At 44.5% G+C, this 27,472-nt stretch overlaps 1 protein-coding gene across 10 annotated transcripts in view; it reads right to left on the bottom strand.

Annotated features, from left to right (window-relative positions):
• Positions 1-27,472, bottom strand: part of CTNNA2 (catenin alpha 2) — a 578,592-nt gene that overhangs the window by 60,899 nt on the left and 490,221 nt on the right. For all 10 annotated transcript variants that reach the window (XM_078394460.1, XM_073002097.2, XM_073002098.2 and 7 more), the window contains one exon: positions 2,033-2,184. In XM_078394460.1, coding sequence (XP_078250586.1) covers positions 2,033-2,184 — 152 coding nt within the window. The remainder of the gene's footprint in view (positions 1-2,032; positions 2,185-27,472) is intronic.

Below are 27,472 nucleotides of genomic sequence, written 5' to 3'. Positions count from 1 at the left end.
GACTGGACTAAATGTCAAGGGGACTATGATTAAGGAGGGGGAAGTACCTCCGGAAAATATTGGGGTGAGCCTCCCTCAATTCGCAAGATTTATGAAAGAAGGTCTAAGTATTCTGGCCCAGTCCCTTGCCGGTGATTAAAGGGGCACCACAGGAAAGACCACAGACGAGGGAAGAAATACTGCTGGAATAATCTTGGCTAGAGATGGCCACGAATAATAATAATAAAAAAAACACAAACCAGGCAGTTTGTGAAAAATTGCTGGTTCATTGATTGAGATTGGTTTGGGTTTGTCCAAACTGGAGAACCTGAACTCATCTGAACCACAACTTTTTTTTTTTTTTGGCATTTTCAAAAACTTCCTGGTTTCTCCACCCCCTCACTGCCCTCATCACCTCCCTACCTTGTCTTTTATGATCCTTCCCAGAAGGAAAGCTATTGGGGAGGGCAGTGGGAAGGGGATGGGGGGTTGTTTCCGCTTAAAAAGGAGTGAACTTAAAAAAATTGGTTTTGGTTTTTAAGTTTGGATGGTTCGTGAGTCTTTGTGGTTTGTGCCCATCTCTAATCCTGGCACCTGACAGGGACCATATTAATTTAGTTCCTGAATCTAAGGGATATAACGTGTCATGTAAATATTCCAAGTATATCCTGGGGGATGGGGGTTGCAAAGAAAAAAATATTTTGAGATTTGGAAGGATGCAGTCTTGGGATGCATTTTCCCCTGTGACACAGCCTACGTGATGGGATTTTATTCCACTAAATTGTTTCATCCATTTAGGAAAGGTAGGAATGGTGAGGTACAGTGGTTAGTCTAGAACTTGAGAGATCTGGGTTTAAGTCTTTACTCAGCCAGGAAACGCACTGAGTAACTTTTGGCTCAATGCAGTCTTTCAGTCTAATTGGCCCCATAGGGATAAAGTTGGAGGGGGAAAGACCTACAAGAATGCCTCAAGCTTATGGAGGGAAAGGGGGGCATATCACACGAATATTAGTTCACACTGTTGCGTAAACCAGCATAGATGTGAACATTCAGTCCCATCCCATCTTTAACACACATGCCAGGAACACCCATCACTTGCGGGTGGTGATGGTGATGGAATCTATCTCAGTGGCATTCTCCACCCCACACCTCTTTGGGTCCTTTTAACACTCGAATTCAGCACCTCCAGTTGCACAGAGGTTGAGCAAAACCTGTCACTGACATTGCCCACCCACGTGCATGTTCATGCAAGCTCCATTTTAGGCAATTTTTGAGAGCCACAATGAAGGAGATGGGTGCTAGGTCTGGTAGGATGCTGGGTTTGGGACAGCAGAAGAGTTCCTTTTTGGACTACAGCTCCCAGAATCCACTCACCAATAGGACTGCATTGGCAGGAGGATTCTGAGAGGTGCTGAAAAGGTGATGGTTTCAAATACTAGTCTGGATGTCAGAAAGCCACTTGGGGGAGCAGAAGGACTCAATTCTGAGGAAACTCATGCCCAGATACACTGGTTAAGGGATTCTGAGTATACTAACCCAGAAATGGAACATTTCCAATCTTCTGCTTTGCATGGGGGAAAGAAACTATCAAGTTCAACATGGCATCTCTAGTTAGTAATAGTTAAGACTCTTGACTGTGACTCCAGAGATCCACTTTGAATGAATATTGGCAGTACGGGGGGCGTGTATTTGTCCGTAGAGTAATCTTCTGACTCAGGAAAAGCAAGCTTTTTATGTTCCCACATGATTCATAGATCGGAGCGCCAGCTGAGGAGACACCTGGTTTAAGGCTCAGCGCCCTTTCTATTTCATGTTAATCTATTTCACAAGGTTGGTGGAAAAACCAAGCACGCCCCAAAGGAAGGATCAAACCTATTTTTAAAAATAGATTTCCCCCCACCACCACCCAAAATGTGATCAGTTCTGGAGTGGAGGAAATCTCGTCCGTGACAAAACAATGCAAATGCCAGGCAGCAGTTCCCTTCCTGCTTTCCATCAGCTTTTTCCCCTCCAGGCTGAATTTTTCTCCGTTTCCCCAGATCCCTTGACGTACCCTTATCATCAGAACAGCTTTCCGGATGTCACGAACTCCATCATAAACCAAGCGGGAGGCGTCTATGAACTCGTTCTCTTCAAATGGCTGCGGGATGTTCGCACTCAGAGCTTCAATGGCCACTTCGACTTGTTCAGCAAAACGTGGCATAACTAGATTAAACCAAATGAAAGGCAGTGAGAAGGCAGGCCTCCTTTCATGTACCTACTTCCTGCCCTCGGGCATAAATATTTTCTAGCAGTCCCTGGAACATGCTGATGCTGTGGCACCGGGGCATGCAAAATGTTGTACAAGAACCACAAAGCTTTATTTTTTTTCCCCTTTCATTTGATTCTGGAATGATCTCTTCCTACCATTCAGGACTGCTGGGAGGGAAAATGAGGAGAACGACACACACACAGCTTGTGGAACAAAAACAACCTAGCATCAACTTTTAAAAAATAAAATAAAATCACATCAACAGGCAGTCTCCTCTGTGTTCATCTGTAACTGTACAACTGTTTTTGTACATCTTTCTTCAGTGGCACAAAGCTGCTTACTGATCTACTGTAAATTGGGCATTTCTCACTAAATATCCAAATGTCTTTGTCACTTAACAAACCATGCTGTAATGCTTCTAGCAAAGCTGATCGTCCCCCGCCCCCTCCGTGGTTCACTTACAAGAGTCGTATTTATTTTACTTCTGAAAATGAAATATATATAAATAAAAGGATATACATATAGGGGTGGTACTGGAGGAGGCTCTTGAGAGTCTCCTGGACTGCAAGGAGAACAAACCTATCCATTCTAGGAGAACAAACCTATCCATTCTAAAGGAAATCAACCCTGAGTGCTCACTGGAAGATCAGATCCTGAAGCTGAGGCTCCAATCCTTTAGCCATCTCATGAGAAGAGAAGACTCCCTGGAAAAGACTCTGATGTTGGGAAAGTGTGAAGGAGGAGAAGGGGACGACAGAGGATGAGATGGTTGGAGAGGGTCACCAAAGCGACCAACATGAATTTGACCCAACTCCGGGAGGCAGTGGAGGACAGGAGGACCTGGTGTGCTCTGGTCCATGGGTTCACAAAGAGTTGGACACAACTAAATGACTAAACAACAACAACATATAGGAGGGAATGTATGTTCTGTGAGAACAACACTTCTCCTTCATCTTTAAGAGCTACAAGAGGGCAAGTACAAAATCTGAATGTGGGAAATGTCAAAACATGGAGTCATCCATCCCTGTTCAAGGATGGATGACTTCCCAATGAATGGATGTGCTGGAGGCACCTCTGGAACGTGGTTTAGAAATTAATCACTTAACACCACCACAACCGACATGTCTTTGACTGCCAACTCCAGTCAAGGCTTGGAAACATTGTTGGATTAAAACTGCCCCGAATTCCCCAGGTCAGGGGTTCCCAAATTGTACGCCATGGCTCTGGAGGACACAGTGAAACCCGGGCAGGGATCCCACAGTAAAAGGGATGGAAGAGAGAGCTAGGAAAGGATCCTTCCTCTAGAAGAATCTAGAGGAGCTGCTCATGAATGGCTTCTCCAGTGCTCTCATAGCTTTATGTCTAAAAGGATAAGGAAGTGGAGGTTGTGTTCCTGCCTCCCCATCTCTATGGTCCCTGGTGGAAGTGCTTGCTGGGTAGCCTCAGGAGTTTCCCGTATCAGGACCTGGGAGGATGGTTTTGGGGAGAGATTAGATGGTTTGGGGGGGATGTTGATGGTCAAGATCCTGCTCCTGGTGGCAGATATTGCCTGATGGCTCTTCTGAGCTAGGGGAGCCATGGCCAGTGGTCAGAAAACGAAGGGAGTTGTGAAGACAAAACGTTTGGGAACCACCGACCCACATAGTACGGACAATGTGATGCCGGCGGGAGCATTTTGGGATTTGTAATCCAAACAAAGTAACTATGCTTTTGGAATTCAACTGTAGGCCAACTTTGCTATTCCCCAGTAAGCCTGGAAGATGCTCACTTTGAATTCATCAAGTGTTGTTCTTGTTGTTTTTAAACAAAAAAGGCACAAATAATCTTTTACTACGAGACCATTTTAGCTTGACAGTCCTAATGTAACTCACCATGAATGAGTAAAATGGCTTTTTCTTAAAACGCTAAAATCAGACACACAGGTCCCCAACCTTGGGCCTCCAGATGGACTTCAACTCCCAGAAATCCTGGCCAGCAGAGGTGATGGTGAAGGTTTCTGGAAGTTTTAGTTCAAGAACATCTGGAGGCCCAAGGTTGGGGACCACTGCCTTAAAGTATATCCGAGAGCAACATGTTTCGACGCTCCAGCAATGAGCAGAACATGAAACACGCTAATGGCTACAGACGAGCAATTCTCAGTATTAATGGTTGGGGCAAACATACATACTTTATGAATAGATGCATAATGGGCACATTCAATATATATTTCAGTAATATATATTGCAAAGGGCCTTGGTAGCTGGCAAAAGTAGAAAAAAACTGCAGAAGACTGTTCTGTTGACCTGGCACAGAAATGTGAATCGAATGGAATATTGCATTCAAAATGGAAATTGTTTGCACGGACAACACTTGACTCAACAAGGTGGTGATAACTGCCATCTGCAGGCTGTGGGCAGGTGATGGATGCCAAAACCTTGTGATGGCTTATAGCCTTATAGCTTTATTTTTGAACTGTGAACCGATACGTCCTCCTAGGATGTAGGATCGACATATCTCTGTCTTTCAGCTCCACCTGCCTTTTTCATTTGCAAAATAGAGACTTTAAAGTTGACCAACCCTGGAGGGTCAATATAAGGATTTGGAGATAATGTACACCCAATGTTTGGTTCTCTATTATCATACTTATCTATAAGTTGTTGGAGGCTCAGGCTAGAACACCATGTCTCAGCTTTTGGCTCCATATAGGGTAGTGAGGAATTTCCCCAGCCCTACCTGGATATCACCCTGACAGTCTGTCTCAATACGCTGAGACGCACTGTTGAGAAATCCCATGACAAACCCTGAACCCCAGGAGATGTCTCACCTCTGCTGCAAGAAAAAAAGAGAGAGAGAGAGTTTTTCTCCCTGCCAAAGTTCTACTGACTGCATGAAAACAGTGCTGTGCAAAACTAGTATCTTTTCTTGTTTTTAAGCAAAAATCACATGGAGTGTTCAGAGAAAGACAGGCTGAAGTCATCCTAAACAACTCATCCAACAGATCCCAGTTTTTAAAAGTCCATGCACCGAGGTAGCAGCTGTCACACTTCTGCAGGATTTGGATAATTTACAGAACTAACAGAAGTCATTCTCATGAAGGTGAGAACTGGTGGAATTATAGCACCTGAATATTATGACTTCAGGAAGTTTGGATGGGAGAGGCTTTGGGGTGAATGTCAATCACTTAGCAGCAACCAATTTTTCACTCTTTATTTCTGATTCCTTTCCCTGCCATTTTACTCAGTCAGGGTTGTGTGTCAGTTAGCAATGTTAGTGTTCTGTGTGCATTAGAGTTTGACAGTTACGGAGTCAGCAGTAAAGCGTCTGAGTGAAGTGTTTATATAACCAGTCCATTAATCACAACAATGATGTCAACCAGTTAAGATCTCAAACTATGTAACAAGCAAATATGTTTTGTTTGTTGTTCTGTCATATACGAAGATTTGTGAGTAAAACAGAAGCATGTTTTATTCTTTCTCAACACTGGAGTCTCTGAGTGAATCTATTGAAACTATGTTGTTAATAGAGGTAAAATTAATCAAACAATAATGGGTGGTACATCTGAGGGAGACTTGTAATTATAATAATCTGCTCTCTAGGTCTCTGTCTGGATTTTTTTTTCCTTTTCTCTATCATGTAGTTGGATTTTTTAAATCCTGCAGTTTCCACACTCTGCCAATAAACTTCCATTAATGCTGGGCTGATGTTGCCTTGCAAGTAAGGAGGGGATGGAAAAGAACTGTTTCTCACTTTCAGGTGTGAGGAAAAGACAGGTGAAAACAAAACCAAGTGAGGATCGTTTCATTTACTATGCTCCTGTTGGATGGAAACAGGGGCCATAGGGCCAGCCCTTGAGGTTACTATCTTGGAACGTCAGGCGATAGAGGAGGACTGCAGAGAACCACACGGAAGGCCACTCTAGTCCTCCCTCTTCTGTACTTCCAGAATTCAGCTGCAAGTTGCCAACCGGCTTCCCAGACCCCTGTCCCTCCTTGACGTCAAAGGTTGCTTCCTGCTATCACCTTCCTTCAACTTTGGCAATGCATCAAGAAAAATAAAATTAAATCAGTTTTTTTTTAAACAACGATGGGTGCTGGAGAAAAAAAAAGGACCTGACATAACATGTACTTGTTAAAGTCATCATAAGCATCAGAGGCATCCTTCAGTCTCAAGAGACTATGGTATCGTGCTCTGCATGGAGGACTTGGAACAGTGTCTAGTGTGGCTGAGAAGGCCAATTCAAGAGTGACAATCCCTTCCATACTTAGGACAAATACAATCTGTAACAAGCAAATATGTTTTGTTTGTTATTCTGTCATATACGAAGATTTGTGAGTAAAACAGAAACATGTTTTATTCTTTGCCAACCAGCTTCCCAGACCCCTGTCCCTCCTTGACGTCAAAGCTTGCTTCATGCTGTCACCTTCCTTCAACTTTGGCAATGCATCAAGAAAAATAAAATTAAATCAGTTTTTTTTTAAACGACGATGGGTGCTGGAGAAAAAAAAGGACCTGACATAACATGTACTTGTTAAAGTCATCATAGGCATCCTTCAGTCTCAAGAGACTATGGTATTGTGCTCTGCATGGAGGACTTGGAACAGCGTCTAGTGTGGCTAAGAAGGCTAATTCAAGAGTGACAATCCCTTCCACACTTAGGACAAATACAATCTGTACCCCGTTTAGCTCCCTGATTTTGCTGTTTTCGTGACTGCCTCTTTGCCTCAGCCTGCTGGACAAGGGTCTCTTCAAAATGGGAGAGGCCGTGATGCAATGCTTGCCTCCAGGCTGAACGCTCAGAGGTCAAGGTTTCCCATCTGTTGAGGCCCATTCCTAAGGCCTTCAGATCCTGCTTGCAGATGTCCTTGTATCGCAGCTGTGGTCTCCCTCTGGGGCGATTTCCCTGCACTAATTCTCCATACAGGAGATCCTTTGGAATCTGACAAAAAGGGAAGGGTTCTGTCAGCTACAACCTGAACATCCTGTGTTTATGAAACACTTGGGAAAACTATCTGGGAAAAGCCAGCACCACCAGGAACGTAACTGTGGCTGTTTGATTCCTTTCAAGCCCTGGGGATTTCCCTCACCTCCAAAAACTTACATCCATGCAGGACGTAACTGGCCTGAAGCTACAGACCTCCGTGGCAGTGGAGCAGCCGATGCACGTAACCTTTTCTGCCTTCCTCCTTTGGCCTTTAATAAATGCTTTATCAAAAGACACATTATCTTCATGCAATCAGAGTATTGTGTGCAGAACTGATGATGCATATTCGCTTGCAGGAAGGTGGGGGAGAGGGACAAACATATTGTCAGCACAGAGGGAGAACGGGGAGGTTGGTGGGAAAAGCTGCTTCCTTTATGTGAGGAGGAGCAAACGCGACAGCCACTCTGACCTCCTTCCTTTCACATTTCTGAACTTTACGCATCTTTGCTTTCTTCGGAGCTTTGGCAGGAGAAACTCTTCTGCTAAGTGCTAGGCTCCCATCATGACTCACTGGAGTGAAACCTGTTACAGGAATTAATCTATCCAAAATAAAATTAATTCTGCCAGCCTTCGCTTCTCTCCTGACATCCTTTCTAATGCCTCAGTGGGTGCATTCTTCAAAGTGGGGCCTTCCTGTTCAATACACACCATGTGTAGACACCCATAGGGCAACAACAATGACAACAACAACGACAACAATCACAATAACAATAACAACGACAAGAACGACAAGAACGACAATGACAACGACAACAACAGCAACAACAATAACAATAATAATACATAAATTTGGTGTCCCTTCACTTTGAAAAGTAAAACAGAGAAAAGCAATCATCGACTAACAGGTTGACTGTTAAGATAAATAGGATACCTCCCCAGTTCCCTGTTTCGAATCCTAAAAGGTTTGTGCAGTAAATCAACAGCCAGAGTAATTTTGCGTGATTTGTCCCATCTGCATTAAGGCACTTTTTGCAGTATCTCCACAAATTTGCTTCATTTGGCCAAAGAATTGCTCCTACCCTTGGTCTCTCGTGTTCTTTGGGAGTCCTACAAAATACTTAGCCATCTTTCTACTCTGAGAATAATTTTATGGATCTTTGTCCTCATGTACAAGGCTATGAGGGACATGGTGGCACTGCGGGTTAAACCGCAGAAGCCTCCGTGCTGCAAGGTCAGAAGACCTGCAGTCGTTAAGATCGAATCCACACAATGGAGTGAGCTCCCGTCGCTTGTCCCAGCTCCTGCCAACCTAGCGGTTCGAAAGCATGCAAAACACAAAATGCAAGTTGATAAATAATTACTCCCACGATGGGAAGATAACGGCGTTCCATGTCTAGTTGTGCTGGCCACGTGATCACTGAAGATTGTCTTTGGACAAATGCTAGCTTTATGGCTTGGAAACGGAGATGAGCACCGCCCGCGAGAGTCGGAAACGACTGGACAAATTGTCAAGGGGAACTTTTACCTTTACCTTACAAGGCTATGAAATCAAAGATTTATACCTTTAAACTCAGGGGGGTGGGGGAGGAAGAAGAGAGACCTGGCAGAGGTCAATGTCCGATGGTACATTTCCAGTAGGAGAAACTGCTTCCGCCAACCAGAAAGCGAGAGGGTAACTTTCCAATGCCTGAAACTTCATACATGGCTTAAAACCCTGGTTCATGGGACTAGGCCAGCGATGGTATAACCTATGGCACACAGAACCCTCTCTGGGGGCACGTGAGCCGAAAGTCAGCCGGCTGCCAAACCTGATGCAGAGAAGTTTTGGATGGGAAACTATCATCTAGTGGTTGAGACTAGGAAAAAGAAAGAAATAAGGGGAAAAAAATCACAAAATGGAAAAGGGGGTTGGCTCAAGCTCATAGAATCATGGAGTTTGAAGGGGCCTCTGAGGCCATTGAGTCCAATTCCCTGCTCAAGGCAGGAATATAAATCAAAGCAGATCTGCCAGATAGTTGCCCAAAGCTGTTCTTTACCAGCCCAATTTTTTTTAAAAAAATGAAACATTTCCCCATTTCCTTTTATTTGTTTAATACACATATATGCCACCTTTCCTTGAAAAGGCTCTGAAGAGCATACCTGTCTCCCTTCCTTTCCACTCCACTGACAGGTGAACCTTGCAATGTAGGTCAGGATGTGAGGCTTTGACTGGCCCAAGGCCACCCATTGAACTGCACGGCTGAGTGGGACTTGAGTTCCTGTCTCCCAAGTCCTAAACTGAACCTCTGAACCATGTCTTGCATCCCATTCCCCGGTGGGTTTTAAAAGCCCTTGCCTTATTACTCACCTCTATTCTTCCATGGAGCTAAGTAGCAGTATTGTATCAAAACAGGCTGAGTTGGGGGGAGAAATATGGTGAGGGTGTTTGCCTCAGATCTGCGGCTCCTCTAATGTGCCAATGTGGCACTAGAGACTTTTTAAAAAACTCAATGTCTCCAACATTTTTCTCCAGCACCTGCCCTGCTCTGTTCTTTCAAAGAAGGGTGTTCTACAGTCCAATAACCCATTGTTGTTGTAGTTTAGTCATTAAGTTGTGTCTGACTCTTTGTAACCCCATGGACCAGAGCATGCCAGGCCCTCCTGTCTTCCACGGCCTTCCGGAGTTGGGTCAAATTCATGTTGGTCGCTTCAATGACATTGTCCAACCATCTCATCCTCTGTCATCCCCTTCTCCTCTTGCCTTCACACTTTCCCAACATCAGGGTCTTCTCCAGGGAGTCTTCTCTTCTCATGAGATGGCCAAAGGATTGGAGCCTCAGCTTCAGGATCTGTCCTTCCAGGGAGCACTCGGGGTTGATTTCCTTTAGAATGGATAGGTGTGTTCTCCTTGCAGTCAGGGGACACTCAAGAGTCTGCCCCAGCATCACAATGCAAAAGCATCAATTCTTCAGTGGTCAGCCTTCTTTATGGTCCAGCTCTCACTTCCATACATCACTACTGGAAAAACCATAGCTTTGACTATGCGGACCTTTGTCGGCAAGGTGATGTATCTGCTTTTTAAGATGCTGTCTAGGTTTGTCATCACTTTCCTCCCAAGAAGCAGGGGTCTTTTAATTTCATGGCTGCTGTCACCATCTGCAGTGATCATGGAGCCCAATGTCAGTGCCTCCATATCTTCCCCTTCTATTTGCCAGGTGGTGATGGGGCCAGTGGCCATGATCTTAGTTGTTTTGATGTTGAGCTTCAGACCATTTTTTGCGCTCTCCTCTTTCACCCTCATTAAGAGGTTCTTTAGTTCCTCCTCACTTTCTGCCATCTGAGTGGTATCATCTGTATATCTGAGGTTGTTGATATTTCTTCTGGCAATCTCAGTTCCAGTTTGGGATTCATCCAATTCAATAACTCTTACAGAAGAGAAATTCTTCTTCAGGATACATAATAAACAACATCTACTCTACCCACACTGTGGCACCATTAAACTTTGCTTCTCCAAAGACAGCCCCTACTTCAACAGGTTGTCTCAGCTGAACATCTGCTTTGATCTACACTCCCCTGTGCAGGGCAATGGTTAAGAGCTGAGCAGCCACAGAAATGAAGGCTTCTGTGTGTTTTATGATCTTCTAGGCTGGGTTATATGCAGAAGGGCCACAGAAATTGCCGCCTAAGGCACATCAATAAGAAGCTGAAGTGCTGAATATTTTAAAGGGATTATTTACTTGATGCGGTGCAAGAGCTTTGCTGGCATCCTAAAAAATATGTATGTTATTTTAAAAAGAAAACTGCAAAGAAAGCAGGGCAAGAGGTCCTTGGCAGAGCACAGGACAACCACTGCATTTTAACAAGCTTTCTTCATTTTTTTTCTAAAATGTGTGTTGCAATTAATAGTTTGGATGTGGGAGACCTCTCCCTCAAAGTACAGATTTTATTTATATCCACCCCTGTTGGGTTGGCGCCGTACAATTGTTTCCCAGAGCAGGGGAATTTCTTTATTCCTCCCCCCCCCCATCCTTCCTTATTTCTGATACAGTTGTGCTCACACCATCCTGTTGTTGTTCTTACTTAGGGTGACCTTATGGAGAGATTTCCAGAACATTCTCCCCTCAACAGCCCTGTTCAGCTCTTGCAGACTAAAGCCTGTGGCTTCCTTTAAGAAGTCAACCCTTTTTGTTTTTGTTCTTCCTTTTGTCCTGCTACCTTCAACCTTTCCAGAGAATCCTGCTTTCGCACAATGGGCTCAAAATAAGATAACCTCAGTGTCGTCATTTTTGCTTCCACAGTTCAGGCTTGATTTGATTTAGGATCTAAATGTTTCTCATTCTGGCAGTCCAGGGAATCTGCAAAGCTCTTCTTTAACACTAGATTTCAAATTAATCAATGTTTTTCATGTCAGCTTTCTTTACTGTTCAGCTTTAAGTCCCATACATAGTGATCAGGAATACAAGAGTGTAAATGATATCGGTCTTGGTCTCCAGCAACACATCCTTATACTTGATCATATTTTCAAAATCTTTCACTGCTGTTTTTCCAAGTCCCAGCCTTCTTCAGATTTCTTGGCTGCAGTCCCCATTTGGATTGATGGTTGAAGAAAGGAACACAAAATCTCTAAATATTTTAATCCCTTCATTGTCTATTTTAACTTCTACATTGATTCTCTCATTAGGTTTTGTATCTTCTCAATGTTTACTTCAAAGTGTGCTGCTTATAAACTGTCCCATAGCACTTAAAGCACTCTGGGTGGTTTACAAGTTAATTATGCTGGCTACACATCCCCCCCCCCCCCGAGAGCTGGGTACTCAATGTACCGACCTTGGAAGGATGGAAGGCTGAATGAACTTTGAACCGGCTACCTGAGATTGAACCCCAGGTTGTGAGGACACTTTTGGCTGCTGGACAACAGTTTAACCACTGCACCATGAGGCTCTCACAAAGTCCTGCTTTAGCAGTTTCTTCTTTCACTTTAATCAGAAATCATTTCAAGTAAGTCCTGCTTTCTGCTGATACGATGATGTCATCTGCATCCTGATTCATCATTCACGCTTGCTGAAAAACAGCCCTGACAATTGCTTTGTGTTTGCGTGAGAAGTGGTTAACTGATGAAAAAAAAGGAGTCAGTTTCTGGGATTTTCCCTTGCAGGGGGTCCGCTTTTGAATGGTCATAAGCACAAAAGGGGATCCTGTAGACTGTCCTGACAGCTGTCATTGGTGTTGTCAACACTCAGGCTGCCCTTTGCTGTGTAAAGCTTGGCATCCTTTTTCCAGCTGGCAACACAGGAACAATACTGTGCAGCAATGTTGGGCCATTTCCTGGCTTTCTGAATCATGGGTACAGAAGCACTATATCCCACATTCATAAACTAGAGGGTTGTGTGTGTGTGTGGTTTTTTTTTTAAGAATTGAATCATTTGTTTATGGGGTAATGCATCATTGCAGAATATTCTAACACTGTTATCAAGAATTTTTAAAATGTACCTTCTGTTGTTCTCTCTCTCTTTACTTGGAATGACATAGTGGTTGCAACTTGAAGTTACTGTGCTCTATATTGGACATCTTGATAAAGCAGAAACGTCCTAGTTCCTACTACAATCAAGCTACCAAAAAAAAATTGTGGAGGTTTTTCGTCAATCATTTTTATATACACAGTTTTGATGTTGTTATTGTTAAGGTTACTGTAAACTGTATAAAACCTGCCTTACTGTGTGTGGAGTCGGTTGTTGGGAATACTTCCGAAAACTGGACAAAAAAGCTGAAGTGGCATTATATGTTTTAATTGAAAGACAATCATTTGATGACAAAATAGTGCAATTGCTGTTTGAAATACAAGCATAAATGACTTTGTTCAGAGTCAGCTTAGTAGAGAGTGTTCTTTCCCCTTCATCTCTCCACAAAGTTGAACATTCTCCCATTTCCCTTACTGTTATAAATTGTGGCCAGAAAAATATTTGGGTAAGCATAATAATGGGGACATCCTGACTTCCACTTTTGTTGAAGTCAGGATGGTCATAAGCACAAAAGGGGATCCTGTAGACTGTCCTGACAGCTTCCATTGGTGTTGTTAACAACAGGAGCAACTTCACTAACTTGTGCCAACTAGAGATGGGCATGAACAATGTGACGGTTCATTCTAGTTCATTTCTCAGATGAACAAGTTTTCAGCAGTTCCCTGGCCTGCCTCCTCTGGTGGGCACCCATTCAGAGGCAGCCCAGAGAAGGAGGGGTCAGGAAGCCAGCCACTGTCTCTGAGTAAGGGCCCACCAGAGGAGGCAGGGCTGGAAAGTGCCAGATGCCTTTCAGCCAACAAATGAACTGGCAGGAACTGCCGAACTGGTGGTTTGTGCCCATCTCTAGTGTCAACCATAAATTCTTTGTGTGATGAAGCAACTGGTGCACATCTGATCTAGGACATGGCATTGGTGGAAACGAGATTTTCTGCCAGTCAACCCTTCCACTCCAGAAGCACAACTGGATGTGACTTTTGTGCTGGCAATGTTAAAATTCAATGTAAATTAAATGCAGTTTTTTTGTCTCTTCATGTCCTCCTTTTCAGTGATGCACCAGTGGCCGCCCTTAGAATATCCAAGTGACACATTGAACTCTACCGGTGATAAATTATGGATAAACAAAATTAAGTACTTCTTCATACAATGCACAATTAATAAATAGAACAGAATTTATCACACATGGGAAATGCTGTTGCTCACAATCTTAGGTGACTTTTTAAAAAAAAGGATTAGGCACATTCCCAGAGATTGGCTAGTAGCTATGGTGATTAAGCAGAACCTCCATGTTTTAAAACAGTATGCCACTGAATACCCCTTGCTGAGGATGGGTCTTTGCCTATTTGTTAGGCTTTGGACTCCCCAGAGGTATATGGCTGGCTACTGTCAAAAAGAAAGATAAGAGGATAGTCCTTCAGTCTCATTCAAAAGAGCTCCTTCTATGTTGTAACACAGGGGAGGGAAATCAGAAATCTTGGGGGCACTCCAGTTCCCATCAACCCCAGCCACCAGAGCCAAGGATCAGGGATTGTTGCCATTGTACTCAAGAACAGATGAGTAGGTTCCATGTTCTTCTTATAACTATATGATTTGGGATGTATCAGTCTACACAGGCAGTGTTATCAATACTACTTCATGGAAGCTCTCAAAATTTTGCCTGTTTATTCACATATCATTGCTGCAGCAATGTTTTCCCAGGGTAAGATAAATCTCCCTGCCCCCCCCCAAAGAAATCCTTGCACTGGTGGCCCATCATCTCAGCTGGTGGGGACTGGGGGGGGGAAGAACTGCAACCTAATGCATTATGATCTCGTCTCCCTATTCAGACCGTAATCCATGGCTAGAAGAGCTTGCAAGCTAAACCGTGTCAGAGGCAGAGAAGGGAAGAGAGAAGCACACGGAACAAGACATCCTTCCCTGAAGACTTAAGAATGTCTATTTTGGGCTCTGCTTCCAAGCTATAATTAAGATAAACAAAAGACTTAGTGTTTACCTCACAGCTTCTGCTTTGGCCAAGGGAAGAAGAGAACAGATCAGCATAAAATTCGAGGGGAATCCAGGGAAACAAAAAACTGAGGCGGTTGGCACTTCCAGGGTAGAGCACATGCCTCTCATCGAGAAGGCACCAAGGACTGACTGTGGCATCTCCACTCATTCAGAAGGTGGCAAAGATTAAACTTGACATCTCTAGGCTGGCCTGGAGAATCTTGCCACTGTTTCTGGAGAACCACCGTGAGTCAGAGGAGACGATTCCCGGCCCCATGTCTCAACAATCTGAGGCTGTATAATGTAATTTCATATTAAAAACACATGTAAACTAAATATTGGTTATTTCTGGGGGCCATGGGGGTGGAGCAAAGAGCCACAAGTCATCCACAAGGCTGACCAACATCTCCACAGATTCTTTAGGTTAAATCCAGCATTTATGCATCACAATGAGAAGTGGAGAAAGAGAAGAAATCCTCTGTAAAATGAAAAAAGACAATGCTATTTACCTTAGAAATGAATTTTTCTTTTCTGTCCTATTGTAAAGTCACTCACTGATTAATCAAAACAGTGCATTACTAATTGCAGACCCAGGCAACAGAAAGGGGCAGAAGGCAGAAAAGGTCACTGAATATTGGTAACTAGGTTGACATACAAAAGGGACAGGGGTGGCACTGTGGGTTAAACTGCAGAAGCCTCTGTGCTGCAAGGTCGGAAGACCAGCAGTCATAAGATCAAATCCACATGACAGAGTGAGCTCCCGTCGCTTGTCCCAGCTCCTGGCAACCTAGCAGTTCGAAAGCATGCAAATGTGAATAGATAAATAGGCACCACCATGGTGGGATGGTAATTGTGTTTTGGGTCTAGTCGTGCTGGCCACGTGACCACGGAAACTGTCTACAGACAAACACTGGCTCTACGGCTTGGAAACGGGGATGAGCACTGCCCCCTAGAGTCGGGCACGGCTGGACATTTGTCAAGGGGAACCTTTACCTTTACCTAAGTTGACTTACATAGCTAAGAATGCACAAGAACAACAACTTATTATTAAGGCTGCCAGGATTACAAAGTTGTGCAATGTAAATCAGAAACTATGATTCCAGGCACAGTTTTCAAAAAAGCCCCCAGATCTGCAGAAGTATATGATAACATAGATGTATTTTAAAACAGCCAACAAGATTTCTATGGCTGCAACATCCGTGGGGATGAAATCATCTCAGCAACAGAATCAATCTCATGGAATGCTCATTTCCTAGAGCTTTATTCCTGGCGGTATACCGGACTTCATAGCTGAACGTTGCTGCTTACTCACAAAGTGTACGTGTTGGTGCATTTGTGTGTGACAAAGAGGGAGAAAAGGAGGATGGAGGGGGAGAGAGAGCTGCTTGTAGAATCATGGAATCGGGGATTTGGAAGGGGCCCAGAAGACCATCGAGACCAACCCCCCTGCTTGATGCAGGAATAGAAGAAAGCAATACATGCAATGGCCAGTATTCTGTTGAATATCTGCTGAGTAGAAAGTCACCATAAGATGGGTCCATGCGATTTCCATAGGAAGATTTCTGCTTAAGCGACAGCAGAAGTAGCATGGTCTCACATTACTACACCTGGCTGGACTTTCTGCTCAGCAGAAGCTCAATGGGAGACGGGTCCCTATGTCTATTTTTAAAAAACAGATAATGAGATTCTGAGAGATTTGTGGTGCAGCCAACTTTCACTGTCCTGTTAAAATGCAATGCTCAACCATCTGGAAATAAACTCATTGTTTGCTCATTGTTTTGAAGTAGGTTAGACCTTCAGAGTTTTCAGGGAGAATCTGGGGAACGGTTGAACAACAACAAAGGCATATGCAAATCCGTGTCCCTCATGCATCTCTCCTGGGTCTTCTCCTTGTTCTCCTTTCTCAAAGTAAATAGCCTCAGTTTTTTTTTTAAATCATTTTCTCCTTGTGCAAAATCTTCCTGTCCCCAATAAACCTTTACTCCTTTGCCGTCTGGCTCGCAGGAAACCTCTCCAGAGAAGTTACGCATTATTTTCTCTAATGATCTTCACCCGTCAGATCATTTCTTTTTAATATCTACATGAAGCCGCTGGGAAAAGTCATACAGAGATTGGGAGTTCATTGTCATCAATACACAGATGACTCAGAGCTCTCTCTCTCTCTCCCTCCCCTTCTCTTCTTCCGCAGGTGATGCCATGCAGGTCCTTGAGCGCTACCTGGGGTTGCTAATGGACTGGCTCAGTGCCAACAAACTGAAACAGAATCCAGATAAGACGGAGATCCTACAGTTGGGAGGGCCATCATACCTGTTAGAGGAACATTTACCTGACCTCGATGGGTTTGCGCTTCCTCTGAAGGATCACATTCGCAGCTTGGGGGTATTCTTGGTCCCAGCGCATGCGGGCACAAATCTCTGCTGTGGCCAGGAGTGCCTTTTATCAACCTTGATGGATTGCCCAGCTGCACCCGTACCTGGAGCAGAACTGCTCAACAACGGCGTTCACGTGTTGGTCTTCTCTAAAATAGGCAACTGGAACACACTCTATATAGGGCTGCCTGTGAAGTCAGTACAGAAACTTCAGGAGGTCCAAAACTGATGGATGTGCTGCGGCCAGACTGATTACAGCTCACAGCAGATATAAACGCATGTCCCTGGTCTTGGCACACCTTCATTGGCTTCCTGATAGGTTCCGTGCGTAATTTAAGGTGCTGATCATAACCTATAAAGCCTTAACAGCTTAGGACCTTGATATTAGGCAGAACGTCTGTCCCACAAAATAGCTACCCATCCCACACGCTCCTTGCGGTCCTCTGATGTTAAGAATGGTAACACCTAAAGAAGTCAAAGAAAACAAAACAAAACAAGCCAACAATCAAGTCTTCACAGTCATGGTCTCTTCCCTCTGGAACAGGCACAGTCACTCCCTGTTTTTAAGAAGCTAATGAAGACCGAATTATGTAAAACTGCCTTTTAATAGTGCAAACATTGGCCAGAGATCTATAAATTAACTCGAATCTGTGTACAGTGGTGCCTCGCATAACGAGCACACCGTTTAACGATGAATCCGCATAGCGATCCGTTTTTTGGATCGCTAATGCGATCGCATTGCAATGCTTTAAGTGCCAAAACATCGCATTGCGATGATCGGTAAGCGTTTCGCTTACCGATCTTCGCATTGTGATGTTTTTTTAAACAGCTGATCAGCGGTTCCAAAATGGCCGCCGGGTGCCTAAAATGGCTGCCCGCAGCATTTTCGCGCCCTGCCCTCGCTTACCAAGGGTGCGAAAATGGCGGCCGGATGGAGAATCTTCGCTCAACGGTGAGTTTTCCCCCTATAGGAACGCATTAAGCGGAGTTTAATGCGTTCCTATGGGTTTTTCCATTTCATTTAACGATGTTTCCGGATAGCGATGATTAATCCGGAATGGATTAATCTCGCTATACAGGGCACCACTGTACAGTCAACCCTTGACTTACGAATGGCCCTAGTTACAAACATTTCGACTTACGAACCGCTCTGATAGGAAAATATGGACTCGACTTGCGAACTTGGATTCGAGTTATGAACAGAAAAAAGTGTGGGGAAGGCAGTGAAAGTGGGAAATTTGAACTTTCAATTAGTGAAGAGGCTGCTTGTCTACTTCCTCGCTCGTCCAAGTGGTTAGAGAGTGGGAAGAGAGACCTGGGACTGCCTGAAACTGCCTGGTATTGTCATTTTTAAATGTAAAATATAGTTTAAAAGGTGCTTTGTTTGGGTAAAAGGGAGCCCGTTTTTAATTAAAACCTGCTTGGGTAAAAACGTGCTTGGTTGCTTTAAAAGCTGCTTGTTTTGATTTAGAAGGTGCTTGGTTAAAAACGTGCCTGTTTTGGTGTGATTTTAAAAGTGTTCTTTTTAAACAGTGTTTGTTTGTTCCCTCCCTGGTTTCTTGCCTTTTTTAAACAAACATTCTGCCCCTAGTGGTAGGAACGGATTAACTGGATTTGCATTAGTTCCTATGGGAACTAATGATTCGAGTTACAAACCGCCCTTCAACCTAAGAACCAAAAAACAGCCTTAACTATTTCACAGAGATGCTGTGAATTCATATATGGGCTGCTGACCTGAAGCAACTGATCAACAGAACTAAATCTGATCTGATCCTCCCAGGAGATTCAGTTCAACAGACCCAGTCGTTCCGATGGATAAGCATTAGCCTTGAATCCAAGTCTTCTGGATTGCCCTTCTTCGGGGCTTCCACGTTTAATCCTGATTCATCCTCAGTTGGGAAACAACTATCCACCCTCATCTCGCAGTAACTAAATTAAGAAATACCGCTGTGGTCTAAAACCACTTTGGCAACCTTATGTTTTTGTTTGGGTTTAGCCCCATTTATTAATTAACTCTATTATCTACAGCAACTGAATGTCTACTAGCATGTTAAAGAACAATATGCCATTCTAATGGATTACTGTAGTGGGCCTGATGCCTATATTCTGTCCCCTGGTATCCTCCAGAAGCCTCATAGTCTGCCGGTGTGTAGGGTTGCCAGATGTCAGGCAAAAGGAGGACATGTCCTCCTTTTTAGCCTAATGTCCTCCGTCAGGCAGGCAAATATAAAAACCTTCAAAAATGTCAGGCTTTTTTATATTTTATGTTATAATTTTGAATGGGAGGGGGAGAGGTGGAAGGACCCCCTTCCCCTTGGCTTTCCCCACCCCTACCTGCCCGCCCACCCCTGGTATTTTGAAAAAAAGCCTCCATTGAATTTATTTTTAATTTTTAACATGACTGTTTCTTGCTCGGTTCACTAAGAGCCATTTATTGGCAGCTATTGTAATAAAATTGTATTGATTATGGGTTTAATCTGGAACGATTCAAATGAAACATTCAATATGTCCTCCTTTGTCCTCCTTTTTGTCTTTCTATGTCCTCCTTTTAGTACCCATGTATTTATTTATTTATTTATTTATTTATTTATTTATTTATTTATTTATTTATTTATTTATTTTATATCCCGCCCATCTGGTCGGTTAAGACCACTCTAGGCGGTATCTGGCAACCCTACTGGTGTGTGAAACTGGAAGTGGGATGAATTACACTTCTAGATTCAAAACATAGGACTGTTTAGTGTGAAATGGCAGGAGGAGGCTGAAACATATTTAAATGTGAATTATTACTCCCAGAGTCTCCCAGGAACGATTCATCTTTTGGGCCCAAAAAGGAGGGATTGTGGAAAAGTTTGGGCACTCCAAAGACTGTCTTGGGGTTGGGTGGGACTTCCCACAAGGCTCCACTTTGTTCAACCCCTAAATGAATCTGGTGCCAGGCTGGCATCTTGTTGCCTTTGTATCACATCTTAGACACCTCGCTCTGTTTATCAATGTCTGCCTGTGTGTTTGGTGCTGTCAAGTCAGAACCGACTTGCAGTGACCCTTGTTACATAACAGCACTGATGTTACCTGTCTGTCATGGGTTTGGAGGGAAAGTTCCATCCTATGGGGAGTGGAAGGCGGGACATCAGGAGGAGGGGCTGTACTGTATAAATATGTGATGCCTGTGTGGTGAAGAGTAGATGCTGAGACAGACTGTGAGACACTGGGTTGGGACGAAGCAGCAGCTGGGGAAGAAGAAGCTGTTGTGGGAGTCTGGGTGTCTGACAGGGTACTACTGTGTGTCAGAGTACCAACCTGATAAGTTCAGGTGTCTGTGGGTTAGCCAGAACTGATGGGTTCAGGGTCTGTGCTTTAAGTTAAAGGTTCTAGGTGAACCAAACTGTATGCTTGTGTGTGTGAGAATAAGCCACGTTACTTTATTTTATTCACCTGATTGTTTTATTTACCCTGTTTGTATTTAAAATAAACCTTATTCTTTTGTTGTTTAAAAATCCATCCCTGGTCTGTGTGACTTATTATAGGGAATGGTTGGTGGCAGCTTAGTAACTGTGTGATAGATCCCAGTAGGTCTGGGTTTGTCACATTGATTGGTGTCCAGCGTGTGGGATACGACTGGTCCAGTTGTCCAGCGGTCCAGCAAAGCCTTGGCAGGTGTGCCCAGAGCAAGGGGGGTCTAGTCAGGGACAGTCTGAGGCGCGTAGGTAATCTTCTAGGTGTACCTCACGGGGAGGTGCGCTAGTAGAAGAACGTGCCAACTGGGGAGACTTAGATTAAGGTGCTCTGAGGCAGCCTAGTTTTGGCGGGAAAACGCTGAGGCAAAACTGCGTAGCAACAGCGAGCTAGCTTGCCAGCTGAGAGGCCCAGCAGAGGGGGGTAGGCTCTGACTTGATACTGTTACAAGTTTAGTGCTGAAGAACAGCAGCAATCTCTAGGGAGAGCTGGTTCTGAGGCAAAAAGGAAAAAAAGTGGTCGTTTTATTTTGAGGCTTGACTTTTTAAAGCAGCCTGTTCTGAGGGGGGGTATGCCCTTGACTCGAAGCCAAGTAGCAGACATGAGTGAAGTGAAAGACCCCCAGATTGACCAAGGTTCTGAGGATGAATTTGGCTCAGTGCAAGGTGACAGCACAGGAGAGCAGAACCCAGAACTTAGAAAATTGATCCTAGCCCAACAGCATGAACTGAGGGTGAGGGAAATGGAGGAAAGATTAGAGAGAGAGAAAATGGCATTTGAATTAGAGCGAGAGAGAGAGAGAATGGAGAGGGAAGAAAGAATGGAGAGAGAGAAAATTGCTCTGGAAAAAGAAAGGATGGCGTATGAGTTAAGAAAACTGGAAATGATGAACCAGAACAATAATAATAATAGGGATTCTGAGGGAGGCCAACTGTCTAAGGCTGACCTGAAGAAATTCCCTGTGTACCACAAGGGAGATTGTCCTGAGGTGTTCTTTTCCTTAGTGGAAAGAGCGTTTGTGGACTTCTCAGTGAGGGAAACTGAGAAGATGACCATCATGCGGTCTTTAATCAGTGGTAGCCTGGCTGAGGTTTATGCCGAGATGCCTGAGGAATTGATGAAAGATTTTGCAGAGTTTAAAAAACTGGTGTTTGCGAGACATGGGATAAATGCAGAGCAGCTGAGACAAAGATTCAGGTCCCTTACCAAGAAGCCAGAACAGACTTTTACCCAAGTGGGGGCCCAATTGGTGAGGCTGCTTGAGAAATGGCTATCGCAGGAGGGAATAGAGACCTATGAGCAGCTTAAAGACTTGATAGCCCTGGAACAGTTCTATTCAGTCCTGCAGGGGGAATTGAAATTCCAGGTGAGGGAAAGGAAACCGAAATCTGTGGCAGCAGCCGCAGAGATCGCAGATTTTATCTCCCAAATAAGAAAGCCCTTGGGTGAGGGGAAATCTGTAGGTAAACCCAAAGAAACCTACAGCAAGTACTCTCAGGGACCAGGGAAAAGCCAGCAAGGGGGAGGGGCCCATGGTGAAGGGAAGCCCTCAGACATGAAACCAAGACCTCAGATTTTGGAGGGAAAACCAAAACAAGATGAGAGAGAATCAAAATATACCAGAAAATGCTATTTCTGTCAGGGAAAGGGTCATCTAATCTCAGAGTGTGAGAAATTAAAGCAGCTAAAAGGAATGGTGCCTCAGAATTCTAGTGGGACCAAGCCAAAAGCTGTGTTCTGTGTCCAGAAAGAGCAAAGCTCATTGTCACAGAGGGAGCCTGTTGCCATGACTACTCAGTCTGGAACAGCTACCTCTGCTGATCAGGCTGAGGAAAATGGTCCTCTTGGGGAGGTAAAGCGCTGCTTGCTGGTAAAAACAGATTCTCAGTTGTTTGAGACAGCCGGGGTGGACGTAGGAATACTTGACCGTCAGTATAGGGGGCTGCGGGACACTTGTTCCCAGGTAACCCTGTGCCATCCAGATATTATTCCTAGGGAGTTTATAATCCCAAATGAGAGCATGAAGGTGGCAGGGATTGAGGGGCAGATAATCTCTCTGCCAGTAGCAGAGGTACCTGTCAACTTTCAAGGCTGGAGGGGAGATTGGCGGATAGCGATTTCATCGACTCTGCCAGCAGCCGTGCTCGTGGGAAATGACCTGGCTGAACATGTGAAACGGGTGCTAGTGATTACACGCTCACAAGCCACCACAGGGACAGTTCAGGGGGGTAATGATGAGCCAGAGACGGAAGCAGGTGGGGGAAGTTCAGAAGCTGTGGTGGAAACCTTAACCACAGACAGCAGATTTGGACAGGAGCAAAAGGCAGACGCCACTCTCCAAAAGTGTTTTGAACAGGTGACTGACGCCCAGCTAACACCTGAGACCCCAGTGAGATTTCTGGAGAAAAAGGGGATTTTATATAGAGAAACCCTGAGGAATATCTCAAAAGGGGGAGATGGGATCAGAAGTCAGCTGGTGGTACCTGAAAAGTATCGCCCCATGATCTTACAAAGGGGGCGCTCTGACATGTTTGCTGCACACTTAGGGGTCAACAAAACACAGCAGAGAATCACACAGAATTTCTACTGGCCTGACATAGGGAAGCAGATCAGGGAGTTCTGTAAACAATGCGATGTGTGTCAAAGGCAGGGGAATAACCGCGATAGGACCAAAGCAAAGTTGTGCCCTTTGCCTGTGATTGACACTCCGTTTAAATGCATAGGGGTGGATATTGTGGGACCTTTGCCCAAGGCCACAAAGAGGGGGAACAGGTTCATCCTAACAATTGTGGACCATGCCACAAGGTATCCTGAAGCCATACCCCTGACTAACATTGAAACTAACACAGTGGCCGATGCTTTGGTGGGGTATATGTCCAGGATGGGATTTGCCTCAGAGATAATCACAGATTTGGGCGCATCGTTCACATCAAAGCTCATGAAACGCTTATGGCAGATCTGTGGAATTAAGCACAAGGAAACCACTGCTTATCATCCTGAAAGCAATGGGTTAACTGAGAAGTTCAATGGGACTCTAATGCGCATGATTAGGGCTTACTTGGCAGAGAATCCAAACAATTGGGACCAGAAGCTGCAATCCCTTTTGTTTGCTTATCGATCAGTGCCACAAGCCAGTACCGGGTTTAGTCCATTTGAACTTCTATTTGGGAGACGGGTGAAAGGGCCCCTTGATTTGATCAAACAAAATTGGGAGCAGATCACCCAGGATGACCCACAAGACGTTGTGACATACATAGACACCTTGATGAATGACCTAAAAAGAAATCTAGAGCTGGCAGCAGAAAACCTGCAAGCTCAGAAGGTCAGACAGAAAACATGGTATGACCACAAAGCTAGAGAGAGGCACTTTGACCCAGGGGAGGAAGTGCTTTGGCTTAGGCCCTGCAGAGAGAATAAGCTGCAGCTCAAATGGGCAGGACCATATAGGGTCATTTCCAAGATGTCAGATCTGAACTACCTAATAGAGCAGGAGGAGAACCAAGCAAGGAGGGTGGTTCATGTGAATGCCCTAAAACCCTACTACAGAGGGGAACAGAGGGTTTTATTCGCGATAAAAGCAGCTGAGAGTGAGGAAGCGGAATTACCCTTCTGGGAGGGTAGAGGGGAAGTAAAATACAACCCAGAGGAGGTAAAGATCAGTCCTGCACTCACCCAAGACCAGCAGCAAGAACTAAAAACGCTGCTTAGTAAATATCAACAGGTGTTTTCCAACAAGCCGGGGATAGTGAAGGGAGTGATGCATCGGATCCACACAGGGGATGCACCCCCGCAGGCAGTATCCCCATACCGAGTAACGGGACCCTATAGGGACAAGGTGCGGAAGGAGCTGGACGAAATGCTTAGGGAGAACATAATCGTCCCCTCTTCTAGTCCTTGGTCCTCTCCGATAGTCCTTGTGGACAAGCCTGATGGGAGCATTAGGTTTTGTGTCGATTACAGGAAATTAAACCGTGTAACCACTCCTGATGCCTACCCAATGCCCAGGCTAGACAACCTGATTGAAACCATAGGGGGTTGTCGGTTCATCTCATCATTGGACCTGGTAAAGGGATATTGGCAATTAAGAATTGATCCCAGGGATCAAGAAAAGACTGCCTTTTGCAGCCCTTTTGGTCTCTATGAGTTTCGAGTCCTGAGCTTTGGTCTCAGAAATGCACCAGCCACATTCCAAAGGCTGATGGACCAGACCTTGGCAGGGCTCAGTGACTTTACAGTGGCCTACATTGACGACATAGGGATCTTCAGTAATACCTGGGAAGATCACCTGATACACCTGGAGTTAGTGCTGCAGAGGTTAAGTGCAGCAGGGCTAACAGTAAAGGCCAGCAAGTGTCAGCTGGGTAGCCCAGAAATAAAATACTTGGGTCACATGGTAGGGGGAGGAATGATAAAACCCCTGGAGGCCAAAATAGAAGCTGTTCGTGATTGGCCTAGACCCAACACCAAGAAAAAGGTCAAATCATTTCTTGGGTTGGTGGGCTACTACAGAAAGTTCATCCCGAGGTTTAGCGAGATTGCGGCTCCGCTGACCGATCTGACGAGGAAGACGGCTGATGACCGCATCCCGTGGACCAGCGACTGTGAGGCGGCGTTCCAGAGGTTGAAGGAGGCGTTAATCAACTATCCTGTCCTGCGTGCTCCAGACTTTGACCGGGAGTTCATCATCTACACCGATGCGTCTAACAGCGGGGTAGGAGCAGTTCTGTGCCAGGAGGACGAGAATGGTGACCAGCATCCAGTGTCCTACCTGAGTAGGAAACTTCAAAAAGGTGAGAGACATTTGGCAACCGTGGAGAAGGAGTGTTTGGCCATAGTCTACGCGATCCGGAAGGCCAAGCCTTACATCTGGGGAAGACATTTTGTTCTGTGTACTGACCATTCACCATTGCAATGGTTAAAGACAATGAAAACCCACAATAGCAAACTTATGAGGTGGGCTTTGAACTTACAGGACTATGACTTTGAAGTGAAGGTGGTCAGAGGGTCAGTGAACTGTGTTGCTGACGCCTTATCAAGAAGACCTGAAGACTGAAGACGGCGAAAGAACATGGACTATATGTATATAATGAAAACAAAAAGTTAAATGTACCTGGTTTTTAAATTGGTTTGTATTAATAAAGGTAAATTGATGTAATGTATATGGTAAATGTTTAAATGCCTATTTGAAATGTTTAACTTAGAATGTAAGTAAGTATAATATGGTAGGTATAATTGGTGTTGTGTGTTTTATACAGGTTGTTTTTTTGGGAAAAAGCACCTTAGCTTTCCCCCTACAAAACAACTTATAAAGAGGGGAGGTGTTACATAACAGCACTGATGTTACCTGTCTGTCATGGGTTTGGAGGGAAAGTTCCATCCTATGGGGAGTGGAAGGCGGGACATCAGGAGGAGGGGCTGTACTGTATAAATATGTGATGCCTGTGTGGTGAAGAGTAGATGCTGAGACAGACTGTGAGACACTGGGTTGGGACGAAGCAGCAGCTGGGGAAGAAGAAGCTGTTGTGGGAGTCTGGGTGTCTGACAGGGTACTACTGTGTGTCAGAGTACCAACCTGATAAGTTCAGGTGTCTGTGGGTTAGCCAGAACTGATGGGTTCAGGGTCTGTGCTTTAAGTTAAAGGTTCTAGGTGAACCAAACTGTATGCTTGTGTGTGTGAGAATAAGCCACGTTACTTTATTTTATTCACCTGATTGTTTTATTTACCCTGTTTGTATTTAAAATAAACCTTATTCTTTTGTTGTTTAAAAATCCATCCCTGGTCTGTGTGACTTATTATAGGGAATGGTTGGTGGCAGCTTAGTAACTGTGTGATAGATCCCAGTAGGTCTGGGTTTGTCACAACCCTAATAGAGCTTTCAAAGTGAGCAAGATATTTAAGGAGTGGTTTTAGCACTTCCATTACCACCACCCTAGGGTTGAGTGGGGATTGGAAGCTAAATTGCCTTACTCCTAGTCTGTCAGTCTGCCTGCTACACCACACTGGGTTACAATGTCTGCCTACTGGGACTATAACTTATGCCAGTGAAACTTTACGATGCTACGAAACTCTTTGCTGTTTTTTCCGCAATTAACTTAGCGAGCCCCCTTGAAACCTACTATTTGTACAAATCATAATGTATGCAACTTTTTAAAAAGAGAACGGATGGAGCTGAGCAATGTCCACCAGATGGTTGTCATGGTATGGGGCAAAGAGTTAAGGCTAGACTCTGAACTGGTAGTTGTCATTTGGCATTCTATCAAGAGATCATCTTGACCATAGTAAAAGTAAAGGTTGCCCTTGACATTTAGTCCAGTTGTGTCTGACTCTAGGGCGCGGTGCTCATCTCCGTTTCCAAGCCATAGAGCCAGCGTTTTGTCCGAAGATAAGTTTCCGTGGTCACGTGGCCAGCACGACTAGACACAGAACGCCGTGACCTTCCCACCGAGGTGGTCCCTATTTATGGACTCGCATTTTTACATGCTTTTGAAGTGCTAGGTTGGTGGGAGCTGGGACAAGCGACGGGAGCTCCCTCCGTCGCATGGATTCGATCTTACGACTGCTTGGTCTTCCAACCTTGCAGCACAGAGGCTTCTATGGTTTAACCTGCAACGCTACCAGGTCCCCATCTTGACCATATTTTCTATTAATTGTTTACCCAGATATGGCTTCTTTTGACATTTGTCCTCATTGCATTCTGTCTGTTAATTAATTAATATACATAATGTTAATTTTGTCACCAATTTCAGGACTTGCAGTATGAAAGCTCTCTCTCCACCCAACATGGGGTGATTTATCTTTAATTTCCTGTCTCATTACCCAGAACTTAATCCACCAAAGATGTTTTTTTTTTCTATTTAAAAAGCTACCTCTCAACAGAAGTGTCCCAAACAGCCAGCTGGGATGGACTGTATAGAAAACCTTTCAAAATATATTCAATTATGCCCACACAATCCCATTTTCTATGGCATTGCATTATTATTCTCTTTGCAAAGCACCTTCACTTGACAACAATTCTGGGTGTTCAGAAGAGCATGT

The sequence above is a fragment of the Pogona vitticeps genome, chromosome 5 (assembly GCF_051106095.1).
Source record: "Pogona vitticeps strain Pit_001003342236 chromosome 5, PviZW2.1, whole genome shotgun sequence".
Lineage (NCBI taxonomy): Eukaryota > Metazoa > Chordata > Lepidosauria > Squamata > Agamidae > Pogona > Pogona vitticeps.
Note: the sequence above shows the minus strand (reverse complement) of the source record. Positions and strands in the feature narration are given on the sequence as shown.